The sequence below is a fragment of the Colias croceus genome, chromosome 27 (genome assembly GCF_905220415.1).
Source record: "Colias croceus chromosome 27, ilColCroc2.1".
Lineage (NCBI taxonomy): Eukaryota > Metazoa > Arthropoda > Insecta > Lepidoptera > Pieridae > Colias > Colias croceus.
Window position 1 is genome coordinate 7,048,622 of NC_059563.1, and position 23,149 is coordinate 7,071,770.

General features: G+C 32.4%; 1 protein-coding gene across 10 annotated transcripts in view; it reads right to left on the reverse strand.

Moving 5' to 3' along the window:
• Positions 1-5,412, reverse strand: part of LOC123703740 (hemicentin-1-like) — a 321,559-nt gene extending 316,147 nt beyond the window's left edge. For all 10 annotated transcript variants that reach the window (XM_045651847.1, XM_045651851.1, XM_045651849.1 and 7 more), the window contains exon 1: positions 5,247-5,412. In XM_045651847.1, the coding sequence (XP_045507803.1) occupies positions 5,247-5,310 (64 nt within the window). In that variant the 5' untranslated portion in view covers positions 5,311-5,412. The remainder of the gene's footprint in view (positions 1-5,246) is intronic.
• Between the last annotated feature and the right edge of the window lie 17,737 nt (positions 5,413-23,149).

The window sequence follows — 23,149 nt, forward strand, 5'->3', positions numbered from 1 at the left end:
GTGTTGTCTGTATAATATAATAATTATTGTCTCTATAAAATTAAATAATACCTTTGAAAATAAGTGTGTATTATTCTCATATTATATATAACTAGCTGTACCCCGCGGTTCCTATTGGTCTTAGCGTGATCATAATATATAGCCTCGATAAATGGGCTATCTAACACCGAAAGAATTTTTCAAATCGGACCAGTTGTTCCTGAGATTAGGCTCGTTCAAACAAACAAACTCTTCAGATTTATAACATTAGTACAGATTATGTACAGTAATTTAAAATTTCTCAAGATCTATTAGCATGTCTAGACGTATCTTGAAATGTATTTTGCGTTATCACAGACTAATAATAATATACTACGTATACAAGCGTTATTATGTAAAATTATTATTCTGGCTCTTTTCATATTTTCAAACTCGAATTCATTATGATTATTATGTAACAATTACGACAGAAAAGTTCTGCGTTATTAAAATAACTGTATCTGATCCCAATACAATAAAAACATATTGAAAGATGATGATATGAGTATTTTTGTCTATTTTTGTAGATTTCAAAAATAAATACCTAAAATAATTTTCTGCATAAAACATGTTTTTTTTTAATCGATCCAGAAGTTTACAAGAATCTATTCGCTTTACTATAACAAAATTTTTCCTAAATAACGATCATGTGAACTCTATATAAATTATGTGTTAGGTACTTCTTAAGGTGAACTCTAGCAAATTAATTGCCAAGTTAGCTGTGTGACAACCAAACAACCAACGCGTATTTCACGTAAGCCACTGTAATGGAAATTAAAGCATAAATTATGTTCTATTTATATAACAATTTAACAAGGAAATAAGTCATATGTAATAGTAACAAATATTACATTACTAGCTTTCCGCCTTCGGCTTCGCCCGCGTTCCCGTGTGTGATTTCCGGATGTGTTAATCAAAATTACTCTCTACATTATTATATGTGTGCTGAATTTCATTGTAATCGGTTCAGTAGTATTTGTGTGAAAGAGTAACAAACATACATACATACACATACATCCAATCCCACAAACTTTCGCATTTATAATATTAGTAGGATAGGATACGACTAGCAGGATGTATTTTGATGATTCAAAAGCGCTAAGTCTAGTTGAATAAATAAATGTTTAAGAATAATAATTATGTTGTATGCCATTGTAGTAATGAAAAGGTTTGAAAGAAGAGCTATAAAAACTTATGTAAATACAATTTAAACAAAATTTAGAATATTCAAACAATTCTTATAGGATGGTATAAAAAATATACCTAAGTTATGTTGCTACTACTCGAAATTTTGACAATAATCGGGATTACAACACCTCGAGATGGTAAATTATCAGAATACCCTATACATTGCGCCGTACATAAGACTTAAAATTAATCAATAACTAACAAAAGCAGACATGAAAAGCACCTAGTTACAGCCTTTAATTATATCGAAATTGCTTTATGATTGACTTCGGCTGCCGCGTGTAGGATGTAATCTCATTATTACACTTTGCCTACAGTTTCTTGTCGAATAGTTTGTAGTTAAATGAATTAGTTAGTTGATAACCTGTATATATCAACTAGCTTTCCACCTGCGGCTTCGCCCGCGTTTTCAAAAAAAAATCCGCATTCCCATTCCCGTTCCCATTCCCGTTCCCGTTCCGCATTCCTGTTCCCGTGGGATTTCCGGGATAAAACTTATCCTATGTGTTAATGCATGTTACCCTCTAATTGTGTGCTAAATTTCATTGTAATCGGTTCAGTAGTTTTTTCGTGAAAGAGTAACAAACACACACAATATTAGTAGGATATCAATGTATTTATTGAAGGGCAATAATAATATATTCAGGTACAAAAATCAAATTACTATGAAACTGTGATTAACTAAATTGGTAATATTTTGTGAATACAATTTATAAATACGAATATTCAATTCAGACTCAAAGACACTCATAATAACCATTGTTTATTTAAAGCAAATAAGGTATATTGAGTAAAAGGACAAAGAAATAGAATCTGCCCTTCTATGTTTAGAGTTTTCCTATTAGTCTATTCTATTATCTAGAAATAATATTCGTGAAAACGCGATTTCTTCATTACATTATTTTCCCGACGTTTCGAACACTTTACAGCGAGCGTGGTCACGGGGAGACTCTCAATTGTCTGTCTAAATGTATCAAAAACACGAAAAAAAATGCACAATACTTTGTATGTATTTTTGTGCATGTTCAGAATCAACTATAAAATCGTCATCAATTTTTAAGTTATATCAAACGTTTAAGTTTTTACCTATTTAGAGACCATGTAAGAAATTAGATAAATATCGAGTAAAACCGGGATAAACCATTAGTTGAAGATATATCGTCGAAGATATAACTTTTTTACGGGTTTATAATCATAAGATATATTCCAACAATGGAGGGTAGTTGGCAAAGTCCAGTGAAGTCAAAGAGTAGGCCTTCATCAATCAAAGCTGACCAAGGATTCTTGTTACAAAGTTATTTATCATTTTCTACTATTATGTTACTTCCGAAATGACTTTGTAATGCATTTTCAACTGTATCACGTGTGTATAGGAGCTATTTTTGCTGTTCATGCTATGCTTGAGTATTGTTTGCTTATAATATATGGAAAGAGGAAGAATGAAAATCATCGATGAATAAAGTTTAGTTATAGCTTTTGGGGTATTACGTATAGCCCCGACTTTGTTCGGTACAAAACTACACCTACTATTGGCATTAAATACAGTATTGATAAAAAGGTAGAATACCTACACTTATCAATGCTATATTTCGTACCAAACTCAATTGGAATATTTGCTATTGTTTTAAAGTAACCAGTTTAAATAAAAAGTACATAACTGCTCACAAAAAAGCCATGCTTTTAGGATTATAAAAAGTGTATACCTATGGGTCGGTATTATTAGGTCTGCCATACCAGAAAGATAATATATTATAATATTTTAAAGTATTAATGTAAATCGTATGTTTATTTTAAGCTGGTAACATTAGAGGCACGAGTATCATGGTTTCATTCTAATCCTCTCTTGATTGTTTACTTTCAAAACAACTGATTATATAAACATAAAAATAATATACAGAATTTTCTTTTACAAAATAAATCCTAGTAGTAGTAAAGTGAATTCCCTGGGCCATGTCGGGTAAGGGGCAGGTGCATTATGCATACATCTGTTTCACTGATCGATTTTCTTTATTGACAAGTAGGATCAACCTTCTGTGTCCTGCCAGACCGATTTTTATTTCTTCGTCTCCACCGGGAATCGAGCCCATGATCCCTCGGATCTACGCTCACGCGTCAACCACTGTACCAACGAGCAAATAAATCAAATTCAGCTTGATATTTTGAAAACCATTTATTCTTAGCCGATACAATAGCTTTTTGCAAATCCACACTTTTATGCTTTTATCGTATAAAAATAACTGTCACGTCTGCGCTACAATTTAGTTATTTCATTTTGCTTCCCCGTGATTGATAGAGGAATAAAAACTACATTTTATTTGGAATATTCTCTAGATACGTTTGTTAGCTAAATAGATTTGACTGGATTTTTAGAAGAATTCTTTGTGCGAATGTATAATTTGAATTTTATTGATGTATGTATAAAAACCCGCATAGTTCCCGTTCCCGTAGGGATTTCCGGGGGGATTAGGGGTTCCCGTTCCGGGATTGCATCATTTTCCCGTGGTAAATAGTAGCCTATGTCCTTTCTCGGGTATCAAAATATCTCCATACCAAATTTCATGAAAATTGGTTCTGTAGTTTAGGCGTGATTGAGTAACAAACAGACAGACAGAGTTACTTTCGCATTTATAATATTAGTATGGACTAGTTGTTCGCTACACTACTCTACTACTCTTCTTATACTTACTACTCAGAGCCAATCAAGCATAACGTTCTTTATTAAATCTTTTCAATAATTCATCGGTCCAGTAGTTCCTAAGATTAGCGCGTTCAAACAAGCAAACTCCTCAACTTTAAAATATTAGTATAGATTTCAAAGCACAACTTAATATATACATTATACATAAAATCTTACTTTTACTGATTTAATTTAATGAATAGGTAAACAAATATGCGGGTATTTGTAGATTTAAGCCTATAAATACTTCATCTATCTTAGAGAGGAAGTTAGTCATTGTCGAGCTATCAGATCGATTACATGCCTTGTTGTTTACCAATGGGTTTACCGAGCCTATTATATGAGACATTAAACTTGTGTGAAGCATTCAGATTGTGGGTACAGTGGTCAGCATAGTATAGAGATATAACATAGCTAGAAATTGTAGTATATTGTATTAAAATTCGGTATTTAGAACAACTAATAAATCAAAATTCAACTCATAAAATGTTTGTTTTAAAAAAGCTTTATTTATTTTAAATAGGCTATTTTAAATAGGCTTTTAAAACCAAAATTAACTATAATTTTTGTTTTAAAAAGCTTTATAAGGAGATTTAATGACAAATAAATAAAATTCCAGTTCAAAAAAATATTTATTGTCTCATTAATAATATCACATAGGAGCGTTTTGTCACGGATGGATGTTGATTTATTATTTCCTTGTATAACTTCTTATTCTTCTTATACTTACTAAATTGTATCAGTGTATGCATGGATGCATTCTAAAACTAGTTTTAAAGAATTCCAAAAGTATACGTCTCTGCCACAGGCTTTTCTCTTCCCCGTGGTAATAATATGCATTTCTAGCATATAATTTAAATAAAATATAATAACGCGTGTTTCATTAATTAACTAGCTTAACTCTGCGTCTTCACTTGCAAACCGTGACTGAAAATCGATTAAAAATCATCATATTTTCATACAGACTATATTATAATCTTTTCTGATTCAAATTCGTCCGATAACCAATTTTTACGTGAATCAAGATTACCAATTGTCACGTTTTTCATATAGTAGGATAGAAATTACTATTGTTCTACTGTTTGTCATAACAAACAAGTAGTGGCTTTCTTTTAAGAAAGCACGTCAACATAATATAGGTAGATCAATGTTATCTATTATATCAGTTAGACTTGATTCTTCTTACTTATTTATCATCGATTCTACAAACAATATGTTCTACTTATGTCAGTTGTATACAAATAATTGACAACTATTTACCACTGTTTGGGGTAATTATATTTCCATCTTCTACGACGTGGCTTTTAAATTTTACGTTTTTCTTGTAATTGTATTATTCATTGTCTGTGCTAAATCTACCAACCTCTTTCAGCAAACGCCTGACAGGCCATGACAGCAAGAACAACTGTCAAAATCTTCGACGCCATCTTGGATTTCGAGTCACAAACACTTCATTACACCACACTACACTACACTAGTACTGAATCCAAAGTCGAATACTTTTGTTCACTCAACCTTTACACCATTGTGGATCTGAAACAAAAAGAAAAAAAAATTAAATTTATTTGTTTAAAAAACATTTCAATGCAAAAAATATATCAAGATTGGTACAGTACTTTCGAAGTTAAACACGGACATACATTTCAACGATTCATTATTATTTAAGTTTAAGTAAATAATTATGATCAGAACGTTCCATTTTCCCTTGAAAACTACAAAAACGATTTTTATAATATTTAATGGAAAATATGTATTTCTACTAAATTGTGCCTAATATTTAACATTATTAAATTAATGCATTCTTGGAAAAATAATAATCTACGATCCTTCGTCAGTCGCAGTCGTCGTTCGTTAGTGAATCAGAATAGACGTGTATTACTTTTTACTATAAAGTGCTTTGCGATTTTAATAATTATTTACATGATAATAAGAATTCAAGTTGCATAATTAGTGTTTGGTATTTATATCATTTCAATTTACGTTCGAAACACAGCGAGCGTTTCAAGCGGGAGCAAGACAATTGCAATTTTTTGTCCTGCACGCACCGTAGAACGACTCATATTCGTGCACAAATTATCCATTGCGGAGTAAATATGAGTGTACGCAGATCGCCAACACGTTTAACCAGCAGTGGTGCAGTGGGTACTGCCGGTGGATCGCATCCCGATCTATCGAAGCTAAGTTCGTTTTCAACGAGTTCTACGCCAACTGATACTCAAATCACTTACAGAAAACGGAAACAACCGCTAGAACAAGATTGCAGATGTAGTGATGATATGAAGGATATTCGCTCGGAGTTGAGCCGTATTAGTACATTACTTGAAAAATATGTTTGCTCAAACGAACAAACAATAAACAAAATTCATGAAAACATTTCTGAGGTAAAAACACAAATTACCGAAATTAAATCGTCCAACGAACAATCCTTGAATTTAATTCGCCAAAATACGAATCAAATCAATGAAATTAAGTCATCAGCATGTATGATAATTACTGAACAAAACATATTGAAGAGTACTATTTCTCAATTAGAATCCCAGATCAACCAGGGTGAGAGTAAAATAAAATCACTGGAGTTAAATCTTCAATCAATAAATCAGTCATCCAATCCATCGGGTTTTACGTCTAAAAATCAACTACATATAAATGAACACTTAATCAAGGAACTACGAGACAGAAAAAGCCGCGAAAAAAATGTAATTTTTGCTGGTTTCCCAGAATCGACATCTCATCATAACTCAGAGGAGAGGATATCTAAAGACAACTACGAAATTTTAAAAATTACCTCGCTAATAAGTTCAGACCTACCGAAGCCAGTAAAGATATATAGAATTGGCAAGTATTCACCGGGGAAAAATCGTAGAATAAAGGTTTGCTATGACACAATTGAATCTGCTAAAATAATCCTACGTAACAAAAATAAACTACCCAACAATATTAAAGCTTTTAGTGATCAAACGCCAGCTCAGGAAAAATATCTTAAAAGTTTACAGGATGAACTAAACCGTCGCATTGGTGAAGGAGAAACAGATCTCACAATAAAATACGTTAACGGAATGCCTACTATAAAGAAAATTATGTCAAAAAACTAGAAATAAATTTAAAGACAAACAACCAAAATATCAACTCCTACGAAATACTAGACAGCTATGAAAATTTGCAACTCTCCCGATCCAGGCTTAGATTTATATACTTCAATGCGCGAAGCATAAGAAAAAAAGGTAAACTAGATGAAGTAAAATGTATCCTGAGCTCATTAATAAAACCTATCCACGTAATTCTAATTACTGAAACTTGGATAAATTCTGATGCGCAAGCTTCAGAATTAAATATTGATAATTACACACATTATTTTAACTACCGGACTGACGCAAGAGGAGGTGGAGTCTCAGCATACATCCACAACGATTTAAAACACAATCTTATTGAATCACGATACGAGGAAGGGAACAATTACTTATGGATAAGTTTAGAACGATGTAAAATTGATGTAGGCGTTATCTATAAACCGGGCTATACTAACTGTCAAAAATTCCTTGAAGTGTATGAATCGCAATTACAACAAAGGCACAGAGCTATTATTTTTGGAGATTTTAATATCGACTTGTTAACAAAAGATAAAAATACCAAACTATACAAATATACTCTTAAGTGTAATGGACATATATTACTCAATAAACTAACTAAAAAATACAGCACAAGAGACTCCTCAAAAAAATCTATCATTGACCATGTAAGTACGAACCTTCAAAATGATAATTTTCATTTCGCAATAATAAACTCATGTATTTCCGACCATAAGCACATATACGTAGAATTAAAAAAATATTTACCCCCAAAAAGTGTTAAAACTCAATATAAAGCAATTAATTACGAAAGATTATCATCCCTGTCTGACTCCATAGTTGATACTGAAATAAACAAAGATTATACAATATTAGAAAATAAAATTAAATCTATTATAGATAAAAGTAAGATTACTAAAACTAAATTTCTAAATCTGCCCCGAAAAGACTGGATAAACAAAGCAATTTTAACAGAAATTAACGAAAGAAATTTATTATGGTCTCAACTAAAAAACAACCCTAAAAATAAAAACCTTCAAATAAAATTTAACACTCAAAAAATAAAGGTAAAAAAATTTATTCAAGACACAAAAGATTCTTACTATTACCAAGAATTTACAAGGAATATAAAAAAACCCAAGAAATTATGGACTTTAGTAAATAAATTAGCTAATAACAAAACTGTAAAATGTACTTTACCTACTAAATTACTTATAAATTCTGAATATATTACCGAGCCAAATGAAATATGCCAGATATTTAATCAATATTTTTCTACAATAGGATCTCGTCTAGCAAATTTAATACCCCTACAATATCAAACCAACTCTTCCTCAACCTTACCTAAATCACCATCAAAAAAGTACGAATTATCCACTTTTGATCCCTGTACACCTAATGAAATTTTAAAAATTATAAATAACCTTAATTCAAACTGTAGTACAGGTCTTGATGGTATTACCACAAAAGCAATTAAATGCATTAAAGAAAAATTAAATCATACCTTAAGCGATTGTTTCAACCAAGCTATAAGTCAAGGACGTTTTCCGGATTCGTTGAAAATAGCGAAGGTAACTCCTATCTATAAGAGTGGTTCAAAATTTGAACCTGGTAACTATAGGCCAATTTCGGTGTTGCCAGTGTTGTCAAAAATATTAGAGAAAATTTTACACACGAGATTAGAAAAATATTTAGACTCATTTAATTTTATTTCAGTGCGTCAATACGGTTTTAAGCCAAAAAGTAACACTCTGTCAGCGACTATAGACCTGACTACTAAAATAAAACAGAACATTGACGCAAAAAATTTAGTTTTGGGAGTATTTATTGACCTACAAAAGGCCTTCGATACCGTTTCTCACGAACTTTTAATAAAGAAATTAGCATCCATTAACATTACTGGTAAAGCACTAGACATGCTGAAATCATATTTAAAAAATCGATCACAAATCGTTAAAATAGATAACTACAATAGCATTCCCTTACCAATTACGTGTGGCATACCACAAGGTTCGATTTTAGGCCCATTGCTTTTTTTAATTTATATTAATAATTTACAAGATTTAAAACTAAATGGTCATCTAACACTTTATGCGGATGACACCTGTCTGTTTTATTTTGGTCCCTCTATACATGACATGATAAAGCAAGCACAAAATGATTTAAATAAATTAAATAAATGGTTTCAATACAATCTACTAACAATAAATATATCTAAAACGTGTTATATTAAATTCAAAGCTCAGAACAAAATTATTCCACCACACGCTCCACTTAAAATTAATGGTGTTGTATTAGAACATAAAACCCACGAGAAATACCTAGGTTTGCGAATCGACAGCTCTCTAAAATGGAATTATCACATCGACCACCTAAAAAATAAATTATCAGCACTTCTTAGATCTCTGCGTAATATCACTTCTTGCATTCCTCATAAATTACGCCACACCATCTACAACACGTTAGTCAAACCTCACCTAATGTATTTAATAGAAGTATGGGGTAGCGCTTACAAAAATAAATTAGCGCCACTACAAATTTTACAAAATAAAATTATTAAAACCATTTTTAAATATCCTTTTTTAACTTCTACAAATAAAATCTACGACGATACTAAAATAATGAATTTAAAACAATTATACTTTTATAATACGTGTATGTTCATCCACAAAGCGCTACATAAAAACATAAATACAAATATAATATTCTCAACATCAAATCGCCACTATCCTAATAGACGAGCTAGCTATCTTGCCCTCCCGAAGATCCGAACGAATTATGGAAGGCGAACGGCAACATACGAAGGAGCACGTTTCTATAACGGATTGCCAAGCAAATTAAAAAGTGTAAACTCATTCATTGTATTCAAAAAACAATTAGCGAAACACATCCTGGAAGACCACACGCTCAAACTTTGAATGCAATGAATGAGTACCTAACCTAAACTTATGTTTATAGTATGTAACTTACTCTAAATTTTTATCTAACGAATGATATTTTTTATAAATACCTATGTTTAAAATTTAAGTTTCTCATGTAAGTGACTTTATGTCTTAATGGGAATAAATGTCTTTAAACCTTTATAATATATAGTTTTTTCACTCGATAACAAGAAATAACCACGAGTTTTCGCAACAAGCTTGTATTATATTAAACTGTTTATCCTCTAAAATACTACAAAATATTATTGTAAAAAATACTACACAATATTATTGTAAACCCTTACAAATGCCACAATCTGAAGTACGGTTTATTCTACATTATAAATGCAATTCTACGAAGGAATTCCGCTATGTATCTACGTGCTTAATCCTAATTAGGTTAAAGGTCAAACGCATTGTTATTTTATTTATTATTAAAACGAAGAAGCTTCTAACACATATCTATACTAATACTAATACTAATAGGTAATAATATTATAAAGCTGAAGAGTTTGTTTGTTTAAACGTGCTAATCTCAGGAACTACTGGTCCAATTTGAAAAATTATTTCGTTGTTAGATAGCTCATTTACCGAGGAAGGCTATAAGCTATCATTACGCTATGACCAACAGGAGCGGAGCCACGTGGGTGAAACCGCGGAGCGCAGCGGCTGCAGCTTTACATAATGTCCGTGTTGTGTGCGGAAACAGAGAATGTATGACCGTGTTTATCGCGGCGTAGGCGCAGTACGATCTTGCTCGTATGCAGGTCACGCGATATATTGTGCACGGCCGATACACAACGTATGTATCTATCTCCGCTGAGTGAACGCCTTCGAACGCTGGTTCACGCTCACTCCCGACGCTTCTGCTAGCGCCAGTGAAAACGTAGTAGGTGCCAATGCAACCCTCTGCTCGTATATGAGGAACGCGTATTTCGCGGTGCAAAGCACGCGGGCTTCGCAATAACGATTATTACGTAACGCGGCGAAATAAAACTGCAGCAATTCTTCTTCAAGTAGCTTTCGAGGGCTGGTGATAGTCGCGTAGGTTACTTGTGCTCCGTACCGTTGACTCCCGAGAACTGATTTTGCCTACGCTCGGCGCGAGGCTTATATCTGCGTGTCTTTACCGCACGGAGAGCCCGTATGCTATGCTCAAACCGTGCGCCCAATTTATTATCAACCAGCCCTTTACTTGCACATATCTTTATTAATTTCCAATGTACAAAAATAACAATTATTTCACATAAATGCCATACAAAATACCTTTAAAATAATATACAATTTGTAGTACAATAAAATAGTCTACATATACAATTCCGTAGTTTTATAGTGAACTTACAAACATTTCGCTCATATCTTTAACTTAGATTGAAATTATTCATTTTCTCTACATAATATAAAACTTGGCAATAATTGAAATTGACACAAAACAATAATCTTAACTTCCAAATAAAATAAGCTTTTCCTAATTTTTACAGAACATTAAGCAAATTGCTTTCAAAGTCGTACCCATAGTACATAATATCGTGCATTTACAAACATGTTATAAACCTCATATAGTTCTACAATTCTACAATTTCAAGAAAATTTTAATATAAACAAAACAACGAAAATACAATATCTATAATTAAAAAATAACATTAGCGAGTTATACGAATCATCACCGAATAGGTGAGCGTTTTCAAATGATTAATTAGTGCAGCTTAATGTTTATAAAAATTATTGTTAAACATATGAAAATGAGCGCTAAATTTAATAACATAATGCGTATCGAAATCTATATATTATTCATATAATTATCAATTTAAAATATACTTATACAATATATTTCTCTTTAACATACTCTATTTTTAAATACGCTTCATAAACATACATGTACCTTTACAAAAGACAAATAAAACTTCTACGATGTACATTATAAAATAAACATTATCTCAAAACATAAAATATTAATAAAAGCAAACAAGTTGTCATAATGTATTTACATCGAAAGAAACATTGCAACAATGCGTGCGCGTGTTTACTACCGTGCGCTCTATACTCACTAATTGTGATCTACACCAACATTTTTTACGTATAATGTACATACTTGTATTACAACGACGTTACGTCTAACGTCGATCGCTAACAGTCCGTAACACATTTTAATTTTCAATGTACCAAAAATCTTTAATACTATTCAGCCATTAATTGTATTAACTGTATTATAATACTGTATTATACCACATCACACCAATTTCCTCTGACGTCACGCTCCAGTGTAAAAACGTCCAGAATGCGTGTCAGATGCTATAAATACATTGCCGGCGGGCGCCTGTCTATTTGTGGAACTACGCACACAGAACGTCCTATGTACGCGTTACAATGTGGTTTGATCGAGTTCTAATTACTTCCTTTTTGCAAAGATTTTTGTATCAATTGACGTAATTTTAAGGACACTTAATTCTATATAAGCTTCCACCTGCGGTTTTACTTGCATATTTCAGAATAATTTAATTTGGTAGTCTTTAAGTTTAGACTTAAACCTTAATCTGTAAAAAAAAACAATTCTATACGAAATTTCATTTAAAATGTGAGCGATAGAGTTAATTTGTGATAGAGTCTTTATTATAAAAGCGAAATTATAGAAGGAATTATAAAAACAAAACTGACTTGTGATTGACTGACACATATCTAGACACATATTCTAAACTACTATTTAGTAATTTAATTTGAAAATTTAGAAGTCATTTAACACTTTTGACCTCAAATAAAATTTAACTTTGCCTATTTCAACTTTTTAGCAACAAAATTCAATTTATTTGTTTATTTAATCGTTTAAAATAAATTAAAATGTTTATTTGCATGATTTGTGGTAAACACGTCAAACTGTTATAGACAAGTAAAACAAATCGACAGTTGATTGGCATGCACAGTGCACATATTGGAATTAAATGTTTACTTTCATTAATTAAATACAATTTCTAATAATTTGAGTACCTAACTTTAAAATATAGTGAAGAGATGAAATTTTAATTTGTGTTTGTTTGTTTCGACTTATTCGATAAAGCTGAAACGATTTTAAAAATTATTTTACTTTTAGAAAGCTAAATGTTTACCGAGTAATATAAGCTACATTTTGCCCTTTTTCAGCCCTGTAAACACCTTTTTTTTTTTTTTTTTTTTTTTTTTTATATAGTGGAGAATGCATTTAAGCATACCCAGGGCACTCGGGGAAAGAGCCCTGGGTTATGTCGGACTCACCCTGCTGAGTGCAGGGACCTACCGACTAAACTCCACTGTGTTCCGCCGTGCCGCTTTATAGACGGGGCCGCGGGTATTCGGTAGAACCGCGTCCGCAGAAAAAACGACTAGTCCTAATTGTAGAATCATGAAAATATATTTGTACCTACCTATACGTTAATAATATTACATGTAATGCTTAAAAGTATACATTTTCACGCGACTCTACCTCAAATTCAGATATATACTCGTTACTCTCAAAGTTGTTAAAATATTATCAATTATAATAATTGAAGATTTTAAAGAATAAATTTAAATTTTCTAGCCGGTTCTTATGTGCAGAAGCGGCTTTCAGAATTATTAGAATATTAAAAAATTACGATTCATAAGCACTTATTAAACTTAACATGAATAAAACACTTTTTGAGTTAAGTTTTATCAACGCAAATATCTTAGTTTCCCAACTGTATGAACAGCCCCTTTCGTATAACTAATGCATTGAAATAATTAACCTAATTACTGAGGTATTCAACAGCTGTAACGGTTTAGGGACATACGTTGGTCTTACGTTGTAAATATTTAAACATGGCAGCCACATACCGTTGGGATGAACTTTTAATTTAACTGTTTAGGAAGTGGTTTTGTTAAGGAATCCTTTTTGGAGTTTAAATGATTCAGGAAATGTGAGATGAGGAAAAAAGGTTATACTGTATAGCTATAACATTTTTATTTTTTATCAAGCTTGTTGTTGCTTTTGCCCCCGTTGTCTGGAAGAGATCACTGCTAAGTGATAAGGCCGCCTAATAAAATTTACTCTATTTTGCTTTGTTTATTATATTATCAGTATTAATTTTCGTATTTATTGTTTTATTAAAGAGCAATAAATAAGTAAATAAGAACTTCAAATTCAATTAAAATAACCCTGGAAAATGGCAGCTCTTCTATTTTTATGAAACAGCTCTATCTCAATAGATTATAATTGATTTTTTGTATATAAATTATGTTTTTGATGTTCTGCTAATCTAACAAGATTATTTTTCAATTGTCAACATCAGTTTTGAGATAAAACGTCAGTATTCACATATCTATGCACAAATATCTATCTCTAATTGTGAACTTAACAGTTAACTACCCGTCAATAAGTAGATTTACCCTAAAGTAGGGTAAAGCGACCTATTTACGTACACTTATCAAATAACGTGTATCCAATTATCTATTCCACGTACACACGGACAGACGATCAAATATGTACACACTGTTTAGCGTAGAACATTCATCGTAATTTGTAGGTATAGATGAGAATTTATAACTAGGTTTGACCTCAGCCTCCAGCTGTCAATAATAATTAAAACGGAATATTTGAACCAAATTTGGAAAGAGGAATCGATTTTTTTGTATGTTTGTATGATTTTAATTTATAAACTGATTAAATAGATATAAACTGATTTAATCCATGTGTTTAAATTTTCGTTTCATCATTAAAAGTTTTATTACTTATTTCTAACTGACTTCATTTTCTTAGTTTTGTTTTGCTTCGGAACATAAATATAATCAATGCGACTTTGCTGTATTGATTTAAATCAGATTTTGCGAGGAATTTAGGTTCGATTTCGACACCACGATTCATTAGAAAATACATAATAACACGTATATTTGAGAAAATGTACACATAAAGACATATTCATAGATACAAAGAGTAAGGGTAAATATTAGGAAAATATTAAAAATCGCAAAACAAAAAACATCGTATCGGCATGACGTGACAAACCCCACATAGCGATATTAACTCTCTTTGTGGCTTTATTATTGTTACAGCAAGTCATAAGCGGTAGCGATTAATACACATCTATTAAAATTATACGTTTTATTCAGTTTTTAGGAATCTTACTCGAAATGTTAATTTATAACTTGAATTGACAACACAGTACAAATAATTATTCATCAGAAGATAGAATGTCGTGTTGTTTTAGGCCTACTGTTTAAAAACCGAAAGTTATGTATAAATTGAGCCAAAATTTTGACGCCAAGCATTGAAATATCATCTATTAATATGTAGCAAAAAATGCAACCTGCCTAATAAATGTTTAAAAGATTATTCAAGCTTTTTCAGTATATTATGGAAGTAAACATAAATTTCTTTCTTTCGATCCTATAATGTAAATGAATAAAATATTATGTAATTGCTTTTAAAATGAGACAATACCTTGTATTATAGGTTCTATGAGTTTATATTTATTGCACACAGAAAATACATAGCATAAAATAAACATAACATTTAGTAGTTAAATAGTTCAATTCGCGAGTTAAATAATTCATTACTCGCTACACCTAGTAACTTAGACCACCACATTTCAATTGGAAAGGTAACCGCCACGCAAGAACAGGTGTGTCCCTAAATTGTCTGTTTACTGCGATCGCGCCAATGTTTGTGCTCAACCGCCAATATTGGACCAATTGCCCTGTGGCTCAGTGGTTAATGGTTATGAATATAAGTAGGTACTCAGTAGTCAAGGTCAAGGTGTTAAGTGGTTTATAGTCATAATACAGTTTATTGCCAACATTAGACTAGATAGTAGAAATTACCTTTTACTTAGTGCTTAAAAACGAGTAAAATGCATGCATATCAAAATCATATTATTCCTTAAAAATGAATGATAGTCATCTGTCATATAGTACTTATATCCAAAAAAATTAAACTTCGTAGTCAAATTTTCGACATTTGATGTGTGAATCAGTGAACAGCATCTTGAAATGTTGTACGAAGCAACGAAAAATTGTGAAAGTATAAATTTAAAGTATAAGAAAAATAGTTTTGTGCCGAACTACCGAACCCTCGATACGCGAGTCCGTCTCACACTTGGCCGGTTTGTTTAAGATCAGTTTTCTTTTTATAACGAAAATCGAAATAGCTATTACTTTTTGCAGTTTTACTGAATTCAGCGATAAATACATTGGCCCAACGTGTCCAACATTGGCCCATCAGGGTACAGGGCCGCATTCAAGCGTGAAGCGCTTTTTACCCCTTCTGTCAATGCTTGTTTCATATCTCTGAGGTGACGTTTTATTGTATTTCCTGTTATTATTTCGATAAAATGGAACGTTTGTTTTGGTTTGATGAGCTAGCATTCTCCCCTGGATTTGCTTATTTATATAACAATATAGCGCAAACTGCGTTTTATATAACAGTGTCAATTAGGAATGAATATCTTTACACGAAGACAATTTAGATTTCGTATTTAATAGTGATTATAACAGTCGTATATTCTTCTAATATTTTTATGTAAGAAACGAAATAGTATCTTTTTTTTTAATTTATAACAAAATTCAAATTCAAATTTCTTTATTTGCAGAATGTGATTTACAAAGATGTTAGGTAGGTACAGAATACAATATACATATACTCTTAAACATTCTGGCTCGTAATTGAGCTTGCAAATATATATCTCAAATATATGTACAACTCTACAAAGAACATTTAAAATCTGTTATATTATAGATTGTAATAATAATACATAAAAGGACGTGTGTTCGTATCGTATGAATATGGAAATTTTGTAAATATTTACTACGCGTATTAAAGGCATATTATTCCTGTATATCCAGATATTGGAATATTTCCTGGATAGCTATAAACCTGGTGAAATCTGTGTCCTCTTTTGGGAATTGTCTCGATATCGAACCGTGCTGATAATGCTGATATATTATGGCATTATTCCTGTTTTATACCTGTGTTTACGTTTGAATCTAAGTTATAACTACTTTTTTAAATGTGTTTAGTAACAACATATTTTATGAGAATGTTTTTGTTTTCCAAATCCATACTAGTATTATAAATGCGAAAGTAACTCTATCTGTCTGTCTGTTCCTAATCACGCCTAAACTACTGAACCAATTTTCATGAAATTTGGTATGGATATATTTTGATACCCGAGAAAGGACATAGGTTACTTTTTATCCTGGGAAGATGACGCGATCCCGGATATCCTACGGGAACGGGGACTATGCGGGTTTTTCTTTGACTGAGCGGGCGAAGCCGCGGGCGGAAACCTAGTTACATATAAAAGAGCAAACATAGTGATCATAATATAAGGCTTCCGTATTTTTCCATTTAAGGTACGGTACTCTACACATTGTTGATAGAGATGAAAATTATTATAATAAATATATATACATGATATCTATACTAATATTATAAAGCTGAAGAGTTTGTTTGTTTGTTTGAACGCGCTAATCTCAAGAACTTCTGGTCCAATTTGAAAAATTATTTCGGTGTTGGATAGCTCATTTATCGAGAAGGGCAATAGACTATACATAATATATCATTACGCTTAGACCAACAGGAGCGGAGCCAACGCGGGTGAAACCGCGAAGCGCAGCTAGTACGTAATATAAAGCCGTGACTATGTTATTTACGTAAAAGGATAAAATACAATCAAGAGAAACTGTTTTATTGTTTTACGCTGACTGACTGACTCTACGAGAAAGCGTAGACGTGGAAAATCATATGAGATATCAATTTCATTAGTAATACGAACTATTGAGTTGATTTTAATTGCAGAAACAAACATTATACGTTACACAGCGCTTTACGCTATAAACAGCTAAGATATTACTAAGCAAATACATTGAAATACACTGTAAACTACATTTTACTACATAATAGTCATTTTACCTAGAGATAAAACATAATTTTTTTTATTCATAATTTAGAAATTCGCTGTCGCGCGAGATAACACGTAGTTAATGTGCTCCTCGTATTTAATTCTTATTTCGTGATAAAAATAACATTTAAACTTGGAACAGTGTGTCATCGTGAATATCAGTGTCTAATGGAAGTATCAGTGCAAAAATAATCTCATAACGGACGCAAACCTGTGAGTTATAACTTAAAACTTTATAAATTTACGATTAACGGCAACTTGCAGTTCGTCCTTGTCGCTGCGTTACAACGCTCCAAGGTCACGACGGAACGCTTCGTAAAGCGCTTGAAGCGCTGTTGCAAACCTTGTCAATTAGACGGACGCATTTAATTTATTTTATAATTTTTTTTTTTTCTTCGAAACTTGTTTAACGAATTTACCCATCAATAATGGCTCCTCCGATTAAATGTGCAACATGTCAAAACATTATAAAAACAAAAGACTTCTTGACCTGTCACTTCTGTAACTCTAAGTACGATATAGAATGCGCAGATATGAGCCGCCATTTTTTTAGATTGATGATACCAGAACATAAATCGTCTTGGAAATGCGCTACCTGTAAAAGTAAACTGCTTGCGTCCAGCGATTCAAATATCGCAAGTAGTGACAGTGCAGTTGCTGCTTCAGCTTTCAAAAAGTCTCAACACCTGGAGAGTATTACTGGCACTACAGACTGTTATATTACAGAAAATCGGCTGCGCGTAATATTAAAGGAAGCCTTAGAGTCGTCAGTTTTGGTTCAATTAGGAGACATACAGAAGCAGATAAGCTCTTTTCATGAAAGTCTAGAATTTATTAATATACAATTTGAGGATATTAAAACTCAGCTGGAAGAAAAAAAATCTATTATAAACGATCTTAAAGCAGATAACCTTTTTCTGAAGACGTCAGTAAAAGATTTAACAAGTAGACTTCATACAATAGAACAGCACATGAGGGAAAACAACTTGGAAATAAACGGCATTCCTGAACATAAATCTGAAAATTTACTGAATACAATCGGCCAATTAGTCAAGACAGTTGATAACCCCATTGCTCCCGCAGATATCTTGTTTGCCACTCGTGTCCAGAAATTGAATAAGGATGATTCAAGACCTCGCTCTGTTATAGTAAAACTGCGTAATATACAACACCGCGATGCAGTTATTGCTGCTGTGTCAAATTTCAATAAAAATAACTCTGATGCCAAACTAAATTCTCATCATTTAGGTATAGGCGGAGCACCCAGCCCTGTTTTTGTATCAGAACACTTGACACCGACTAATAAATCGCTTCATGCAGCAGCCCGGATCAGAGCTCGCGAGAAAAACTATAAGTTCGTTTGGGTCAGGAACGGCAAGATCTATGTCCGCAAAGACGTATCCAGTCAAGCCTTTCAAATACGCAACAGGGATAGTCTTAATATCATTAGTTAGTAACTTAACTTAAAATGTTTTTATATTTTTTTTTTCTTAAAATTCGATATGTACTACCAAAATGTCCGTGGTCTTCGTACCAAAACCAATGATGTGTATAACGAAATCCTACAGCATGACTACAAATCTATTGCATTTACCGAAACATGGCTTAATAGCAGTATAGCGGATAGCGAAATTTTCGATTCAAGATATGTAGTATACCGAAGAGATCGACAGCATAATATTAAGAACGATGGTGGTGGAGTCCTTTTAGCAATATCACGCGACACTCCATCGTACCGCATTCAAAATTGGGAATCGGAGTGCGAGGATCTGTGGGTCATGACTGAGGTATTGTTAAATGGTAAGACAATTAAGTTAGCTATTTGTATTGTGTACCTTCCCCCGCCCGTTAATATCGGAACATTGAATATATTCTTAAATAGCTTGGATAGAGTATTGTGTACTGCTGATAATGTTATAGTAGTAGGTGACTTCAATCTCGGTTTCATAAATTGGAATAGGACTTCACACAGCAATGTATTGATTCCATCTGATTACAACTGTTCTTTGGGTCACAATTTGATAGATTTTTTATCATCTAATAGTCTAAATCAGTTCAATGAGTTTAGGAATTGTAATTCGAAAGTATTAGACCTAGTCATAAGTAATTTATCGAATAGTATAATATCTGTCTATAAGTCTGACGATAGCTTATCCAGAATCGATTCTAATCATCCATGTCTATTAATATCACTAATTAACTGTCGAGATATTAAATTCCTCAAATCGAAATACAATCCTAGGCATAACTTTTGGAGAGCAAATTATCCTGCACTTAATAATGAGCTTGGTTCTGTCGATTGGCTGGATCAGTTATCGAATCTATCAGATGTTAACGATATGGTCTCTGCATTTTACAATATTTTGAATTCTGCTATTAAGAAACATGTCCCAATACGAAATGGATATAAATCCAAATACCCAAGTTGGGTGAATATTTCATTAATAAAACGCTTAAAGGAAAAAGACAAGGTTAGAAGGAGGTTTCTTAAGTATAAAAATCCACGTGATAGCATAGAATATAAAATACTTCGTGAGCAATGTCAAAAGTTAACCAATAAATGTATAAGTGATTATAAACATGCTATAGAGTCTAATATAGCAAAAGATCCAAAAAAATTTTGGCGCTATTTTAAGGATAAAGCTAAAAATAATTCTTCTATACCTTCCGAAATGCATCTAAGCGATTCTACAACCTCTACTGGTCCAGGAATAGCGAATTTATTTGCTGAGCACTTTCAGTCAGTGTATACACCCGTATCCGGTCCGACAAATCATATAAATTATTCCTCATTAAACCACTATAATATTTCAAATGTTTCCTTTTCTGAGACAGAAATACTTAAATGCATTCAAAAACTTGACTACAATAAAGGTCCGGGTCCAGACCAAATACCTACACTCTTTGTTAAACGGTGTGCCAAAGTTCTCGCCCTTCCTTTATCATTGATATTTAATAATTCATTAAGATTTGGTATTTTTCCATCATCGTGGAAAGAAACTAGGATAATTCCACTCTACAAAAAAGGTGATCGTAGCAATGTTTGTAACTATCGACCAATCGCAATTTTAAGCTGCTTCCCAAAAATTCTCGAGTCTTTGCTAACTCCGCTCATTTCTAGACACATTCATCACTCAATATCACCCCACCAGCATGGCTTTGTTAAAGGACGCTCCATACACACTAACATGGTAACATTTATTTCTAACCTTTCTTATGATGTTGACAGAGGGAAGCAAGTAGATGTTATATATACAGATTTTGCAAGCGCCTTTGACAAAGTCGACCACTCAGTTTTGATACAAAAGATATCATCCTACGGAATATCGGGCCCCCTGCTTAATTGGTTTCAATCGTACCTCAGAGAGAGACCTCTGGTAGTATCAGTTAACGGCTATACATCTAAATCATACCAAGCAACTTCAGGCGTGCCTCAAGGATCACATTTAGGCCCTATTCTCTTCGTCATTTTTATTAACGACATAACTGTTGCTATTAAAAACTCACAAGTTTCATTATTTGCTGACGATCTTAAACTTTATAAAGTCGTCGATTCAGTTTATGACGCACAATTAATTCAAAGCGATCTAAATAATATCCAATCTTGGTGTGAAGCAAACAAAATGATTATAAACCCAAAAAAATGTTTTCACCTTATATGCACTAGAAAAAAAATGTGCTTAAATCTAGTTTTGATATTAATCGTGTTCAAATAGAAGAGGTCAAAGAAATGAGGGACTTGGGTATTGTGATTGATGGGAGCTTAAAGTTTAATTCGCATTTTGACACAATTGTTAAAAAGGCGAATCAGATGGTTGGTTTCTTGAAAAGAAACACAAAAGGATTCCGTTTTAATAGTACCCGGATTATTCTGTACAATAGTATGGCTCGCAGTGTTCTTGAATACGCAAGTGTCGCTTGGAACCCCTACTTCACCGTTCACTCTCAACGACTGGAAGCTGTACAGCGTAGGTTCACTCGGTATCTTGCCTTTATTTCACCTGGCATTTCGCATAGACGCCCCTACTATGATAGATTAGCTTTTTTCAAAATGGATAAACTTCAGGACAGAAGAGTCACCCTAGACTTAACATTTTTGTTTAAATTATTAAACGGAACAATCGATAGCCCAGATTTGCTCAATAGTATAATGTTTAATGCTCCCCGTTCGATTCCCAGAAAACCTATCCGAACCTTCAGCGTTCCAACTTGTAGAACAACTCTCGGTTCTAACTCACCAGTTTTTCGCTTATTGAGAACCTACAATGATTACCTCACTAAAGTTCCGAACCTTGATATTTTTCACGATAGTTTGCCAATGTTTAAACGAAAAGTGCACGGATCATATCACATCAAGTTTTAGAATTAAGCAATATTTAATTAATATACTTACTTTAGTTATATAAAACATCCTCATTGACTACATTTATCTTTAGTTCTTCTTGTAATGCTGTGTACATCTATAATAGGGTCAAGCATTAGAATATTCTTACTTTGTATTTATTGTTAAGGAATGATGTATGCGTGATCTGTCGATGTACCCTAATAAATAAATAAATAAATAAATAATTTTGGTCCTATATAATTTTAAAATTAATCGTAACAAACGATGATAACCATACTAGTATTTAAAAAGCTGAAGAGTTTTATTTGTTTGTTTGAACGCCCTAATCTCAAGAACTACAGAACCGATTTGAAAAATTATTTCGGTGTTAGATAGCCCATTTATCGAGGAAGGCTATAGGCTATACGCGCTAAGACTAACAGGAGCGAAGCAATACGGGTTAAACCGCGGGGCACAGTAAGAAGAAATATAATTAACATTGACAAAATAACACTAGTAATACAAAGAATCAATACATTCGAATCGTTCAGAAATCTACCAACTAGACCACTAAAATAGTCGAGTGACACTGAATGGGTGAACTTCTAATTTTCAATTCGAATCCGGCAGGAACACATCATTATATTCTGTGAAAAGAGTCAGCATACAAGAGCAGATTGACCCAATTTTTTCTAAATGGAGTTCCGTCCTATTTGTCTTTGGAAATTCTAATTAAGCAAGCCCTGGTTAAAGTGGAAATAAGGGTTTTAATTATTTGATTTGTGTAATGTGGGCTAATTATAAGGTGACCATTATCTGGCAAGTCTTTAAATATACTACTAATACTAATTGTGTTCTAGTCATAATTTTATACGATGGTTGTGAGTATTTTTGTGTATGTAATTTTTTAAAAGAAACGAATGGATATCGTCCTTTCTATTTTGATTCAATTTTTAAATTTAAATATTGATATATGCTACTTTATCTATACCGAGTCTTTTTGCCCAGTTCAAACTGCAACCCATAATTTTTAGTAAGATAATGAAACTTAAGATTTTATATACTTACCT